Source organism: Haplochromis burtoni, unplaced genomic scaffold (assembly GCF_018398535.1).
Source record: "Haplochromis burtoni strain Fernald_Lab_line unplaced genomic scaffold, NCSU_Asbu1 Contig_1072, whole genome shotgun sequence".
NCBI lineage: Eukaryota > Metazoa > Chordata > Actinopteri > Cichliformes > Cichlidae > Haplochromis > Haplochromis burtoni.
This window is the reverse complement of record NW_024583433.1, coordinates 28,002-33,846: the sequence shown is the minus strand read 5'-3', so window position 1 is coordinate 33,846 and position 5,845 is coordinate 28,002. Positions and strand designations below refer to the sequence as shown.

Here is a 5,845-nt window from a genome sequence, read left to right as displayed (position 1 = left end):
GACACTAAGGAAGCACTTGGAGGAGAGACGGGCACTCACTACCACGCACGGGCTTACACGGAAGGAGGGACGCACTATCACCATTGTTGCACATTTGAACTGTTGTCACCTTGCTGCACTGTAAATAAATGCACTGTCATTATTTCTGAGCTCCGCGCCTGAGTCCACTCTTTAACAACCGTGACAGGTCCGAGGCTTTTGCGGCCTGCTCTTTCCCCGATCTGGTTTTGCTCATATTTCGTACACCGTAGCCTTGAAGATGTAAAAAGTGCCTCAGAGCAGCACACGGGCGTGTTATCGTACTGTTGTTAAAAGTTCGTTAGTTTTGGAGCAATGGAATTATGAAACAAGTTAGTCCATTGAGGAGCCCTGTACAACACGTCTTCACATGGCTACCAGACACGCCCCCCCCAATCTGAGTGGGTGACTTTTAAGTCACTCAACATTTTTAAATAATAGCCTTTCTTACTTCTTAAACACAGACTACTGTAATTTATGATTTTGCCAGTTTAGCTCACTATGCACCAACCTAGACCACAATTTAAGACGACCGGCGCCAGTTTGAGTCTCACCTGCTTGACTTTGTTGTTGAAGTCTTGAATCCTCTCTTTTAGAAAATAAAATAGTATGAGCAGCGATAACCTTTAGAAGTTTCTCTTTCCCTTCATGCTCTGTTTGTGGCAGCACTCAGCAGAGAACCAGTGTCAGGTTTCCTAGTAGGCAGTGCAGAGCAAAATGAAACTTCAAATCTCTGTCATCACAGCGACTTGTGAGATAACGACTCAAAAATACATCTGTATGTGTACAGTCAATGGGAGACTAATACATTGTTCCTCTCACAGTTTCAGTTTGGTAGAGAAATGTTTCTCTCTGCGTCATTCAGACCCGCCCCATTTTTCAACTCTGCCGTCACCAGGTTCCTCGTTTCACATACTGACGCTATCACAATAATTTTAGTAAAATTCTTTCACTTTCGTTACATAAAAGAAAGAGGAATTTGGTTATCTTGGCCCATGAGAAGTCTAAAACAAATAACATGGATATGGTTAAATCTCAAGTTTTTAGGAAGGAAAGTAGGAGACTGTTGTCATGAAGTGGATTGAGGAGAGTGGAGCTATGCACTTGCAAACAGAGTTCAGTTCCTTGCAAAACAAACAAGCTTAAAACAAGACAAAATCTGTTGTTCTGCAAATTAGTTTAAGAATTGAAAAAGACATGGTGATTTTTTTTTAACTACTATACTAATAACCCTTTTAGTTTTGCAATTATTTGCTATATTGAGAGGATTTATTTTATTTTTACTTTTTTTGCCCATTAATTTGCAGTAGGCCATTCAAGGATAAATTTGTTGGTGTTGGGTGTAAAGATCTGGAGGGATATTTTTGTTTTATTCTTTCTTTATTTTTTATTCTATTTTTCAGTTTTATTGTTTTAAGACTTGATGAGAGAGTTACTCCATTGCACCTTGTGTCACTTAAAAATGTGAATTTGATTGATGGCTTTGATGTTTGACTAACACTTTCTGTTTGATCACATGACCAGGATTTTCCCAGTTACAGGAAGTGTGAAGGGACATGTGCAGTGAAGTGTGCCAGGCGCATGACCAGGACTTTCCCACTGACCAGAAGAGTGCAGTGAAGTGTGCCAGGCGCGTGACCAGGACATGGCCTCTCCTCTCAGACTGATGAAGTACAATCTCTGTGCATCTTAGCTGTGCATAATAAATGAATGAAAGGCAGGTTTGTGATGATGCCTGAGGTACAAAAGAACAAAAAAAGCTCTAGACCTGGGCTGTTAATTAAGTGAAGCACAACATACAGAAACATTTGACTGCTTGCATCACTAAAAAACCCACTGATACAAATGAAAGAGAGCGATAATGAAATCAGCTTGTTAAAACTCTGAAGAGGAGATGTTTGCTAATATGCAGGTAAGTAACAGCAAGGCATACCTGAGGTGATGTTGCAGGAAGTTCTGGGTAATACAGCAGATCAGTGATGTATCAGAAGCTCCAGTCAAAGCACTTATGGCTGTATATAGACAGATTGATCACTGTAGTTAGTTTACCTGCCTTCTACTTTAAGTCTGTGTAATTAAAAACAGATGACAAAAAAGTAAAGACAACAATCGCTTTTGCTGAGCTAAAGGAATCAAGTAATCAATCAGTAATTTAAGCTTCTTACTGTGGAGAGTAAAGTGGTATTATGTTTATTATACTATATTGCAACTAACCTTCCCACCTCTCTCTATATAACTGTATTTACCACAGGGAACAAACCCTCTCATCCACCAGGAAGAACCCCAACGTACAGGCAGCAAGCCGAGGGGATATTAGAAAACCCAACCCAGCCCACCGCCTCTCACCAGGGGCAACTCCAGACTGAGACAGAGTCCAGCTGCTCTCCAGGAGACTGGTTCCAGAGCCCAAGCCATACGTTGAGGTGAGCCTGACTATATCTAGCTGGTACCTCTCAACCTCCTGCACTATCTCGGCTCCTTCCCCACCAGAGAGGTGACATTCCATATCCCAATCACCAGTCTTGGTAGCTGGAGATCAGTCCTCCAGGGCCTTTGCTGCTAAAAACTCTCCTAAAGAGACCGGGAGACACCATCACAACCAGAAACAAAGGTTAGATATTATAGTTTACCAGACAACATCGAGTTTGAAAGGTCATGGATTTATAATTGAACAAAAAATTACAGCTATTATGAATTGGACTGTTCAATCGCACCGCTATGAAAGTGGTACATCCTGTCTGTCCACCACTGAAAAGTCTATGATCTATGGTTGACTGGGAAATTAGTGAAATGAGGTTGATTTACAATTGACACAGAATTTCTGCCAAGCCATTTATTTACAGTTGAAAAAGTAGGATTTATATTTGAGTGGAGAAAACGAGAAAACCACTGCTCAGCTAAATCAGATTGAAACAAGTTAGGATGAGGTTGATAAAAACTTCCATTGTGACCAAATTCAAACAATTCTTTAAAATAGACAAGAAAAAAAAATCTTCCACGGTGATGTGAAAGACTCATTGACAGTTTCTGCAGATCTATGTTTATGGAGCTACATGTTTACTATGCTGGTTTTACCATTATGTGGTGCTGTTTGTATTAGTTCTTCTGTAACAGTGACAGACTTGGTTAAATGAAAGTTTATTTGTCTTCATGAACACATGATCAGATTATGGAGCTCATATGGAGTCATGACACAAACATGGTTTTACCTGCTTTTAGTGACAGGCTTTGTAATTCAAGCTGAGGATACAATGGTGCGATACAAAGATTTACAGCACATGAAGCAGAAACATTAAAACCTTCACCTTATCTGAACTAAATACAACAAACATCCTGCTACAGTTTAATAATGAACCAATCCAGCAACAATGAAGGAAGAAACCAAGATGCTCCTTTTTATGCCACTTATCGAACATACCGCGAGACGTTTCTGGAACAAAGTCTTTGTTTCTCAATAAAGGAGTCACGAATGAAGTGCACTCTTCTCTACCCAACCTTTACACATTTCCCTCATCCTTATTGTAATATAAATAATTGGGTTATTCGTAATCTCTGTTTGTAATTTTTTTTTGTCACAGACATCTAAGCTTCAAAGAGAAGAAGGTGAAGAAGACCAAGAGTTAAGGTGGGAATGAGAGTTTAGATGAGCATGTAGCCACTCCCATAAGAAATGGCTATGATATTATGCCCAATTATAAAAACATAATTAAAAAAAAACTCTGAGGTAATCTTAATAAACATGTCAAAGAGTTTTTCTGTGTAGTGATGCAGCAGCAAGCCCGCCCTCCATCATCACTCATCACCAGGTTGTCATCTATTATTGGGGTTGTAGAGCTCAGGCCTCGTCTCCTTCTTCCTGTCAGATAATCAGCTGCAGTACCTAAAAGAGTTTAGTCACTACAATCTGCCCACTCCCACCCACCCACTCTCTGCTGCTCTGACACAGTTTCAGAGTGTGCCCTCTTCTGTGTTTGACCTTGTTGCAGAAAAATAAACGGAGCACTCAACCCAAACAGACTTTTGACAGAAACATGCGAAGGCATGAGTCCATCATGAATAATGATAACAGCTCCTTTATGATCACTGTGCTGAGACAATCTTTGTTCATCTGTCAGCAGGTTAGCTCCACAACTCCCATAACTACAAACCAAACCTTTAAGTCCACCAGCCTGACTGTTTAAACACATCTGTGTTCCTCGTGGGTGACTCAGACTTCAACTTTGCGCTCTCCGGTTGTACGAGGGCAACTCGCTGTAACTGATGGAGCTGTGAATTCTGCTCTGCACCAGAAAATCCACAAGGATGATGTCTGACCATCAGGTCATGGTCTGAAGGTCAAAGCACTCAGATAGCAGGACAATGATCTGAAACACAGCACCAAGTCCACCTCTGAATGGCTCAGAAAAACCAGTGGCTGAGTGTAGACTTTAAGCCTGAGATGCTTCATCCTGACCTTAAACCGCCATTCGTGCTAAAAAAAACTCCAATGTGTCTGAATTCAAACCATCCTTCAAAGAAGATAAGACGAAAATCCACACATGCTTGATTTGCAGTTCTCGATGCCAAGGTTGACACAAGGTACAGACTTTTGCACACAGGTAGGTTTGGATAGCATTTTCCCTAAATAAAATTATCATCTTTTAAAAACAACAGTTTTATTACTCAGGTTATCTTTGACAAGGTGGTGGCAGATACCTGCTAAGAACACTGCATATTGTGTTTCTTATAAGCTCATGATTACCTCTGCTCCTCAGTATCACCACCTGAATCCATACATGACACTTCTGCTTCTCTGCAGAGGAACCGAATTCATTTAAACCCAAATTACCAATAAAAATATTCAGTCACAAACAATATTTTCACAAAATGCAGATGCATTTTTTTCCACACGTGGATCATTGGAGTAGGAAACATTTGAGCCTTTTGAGCTGTCAGTGTTAAGCCTGCACTCAATACTCACAAAGACGTCCAACAGAAAGTGTCATCATCCATGTTAAAGGATGGAACAATGTCCTCCTCATGATGCTCATAAACAGAAAATCTCCTTCACAAGTTTTTTCTCTTAGAGCTCAGACACTCACCTGCTTCCTCTGACAGATCCAGACCTCAGACATGTAACTCTGACTGAGGGAGCAATGAGCTCTTCAAAGGCTTCATCACCACAGTATGAGAAGAAAACATCATCAGCTCAGCCAGTAAAAGCAGGAGCTGGTGTTTCACCTGAATGTGTTGTCTCATTGCTGACGGCAGGTCAGAGTAACTGATGATGATTTAGTTTTGGAGTCCAGTGATTCTGTGGCTCAGCATACCAGAACACAAACTCTGTGTCCTTCCATTAGTCGAGGTTTTCCACACATGCTCAGCAAACTGAACGAGGTGACCGTGGTCGGTCCTGCTCTACAGCAAAACCAGCAAAGTATGACTTTTATTCTGTTGGGTTTGCTGACATGCTTTCCTTTGTTCTTTGTGTGACTACGTCATAGCCCATCCATCCATTTTCTGTCACTTTTCTAAAGCAGACAATATACATACAGTCTGTTGTCATAGGTTACGTGGAAACGTGCTTTGTGGTCAGTTAGGCTTTTGAATTGTTCCACCACGAGACACACACTAGCTCAATCCTAGAGCGAAGCTTCGTGAAACTGTGAAACATCTGAAGCATTTGATGATGCTGTTCTGTGAAACAGTGAGGGGACAGACTAGTTAAACCAGACTGTTAATAACTGTGATCATCACGTGCTCTGAAGAAATCCTCACACACACAGAAAGCTGCGACTGTAATGATCAGTCAGTAAAATCCTTCCTCTGTTAACATTTGTGTTGATCA

General features: G+C 40.9%; 1 protein-coding gene across 1 annotated transcript in view; it reads left to right on the top strand.

The window, feature by feature from the left end:
- The window catches only part of LOC121813039 (NACHT, LRR and PYD domains-containing protein 1a-like), a 5,510-nt gene extending 1,868 nt beyond the window's left edge, over positions 1-3,642 (top strand). The window contains exon 4 of the mRNA XM_042216481.1: positions 3,597-3,642. Coding sequence (XP_042072415.1) covers positions 3,597-3,642 — 46 coding nt within the window. The remainder of the gene's footprint in view (positions 1-3,596) is intronic.
- Positions 3,643-5,845: the final 2,203 nt, after the last annotated feature.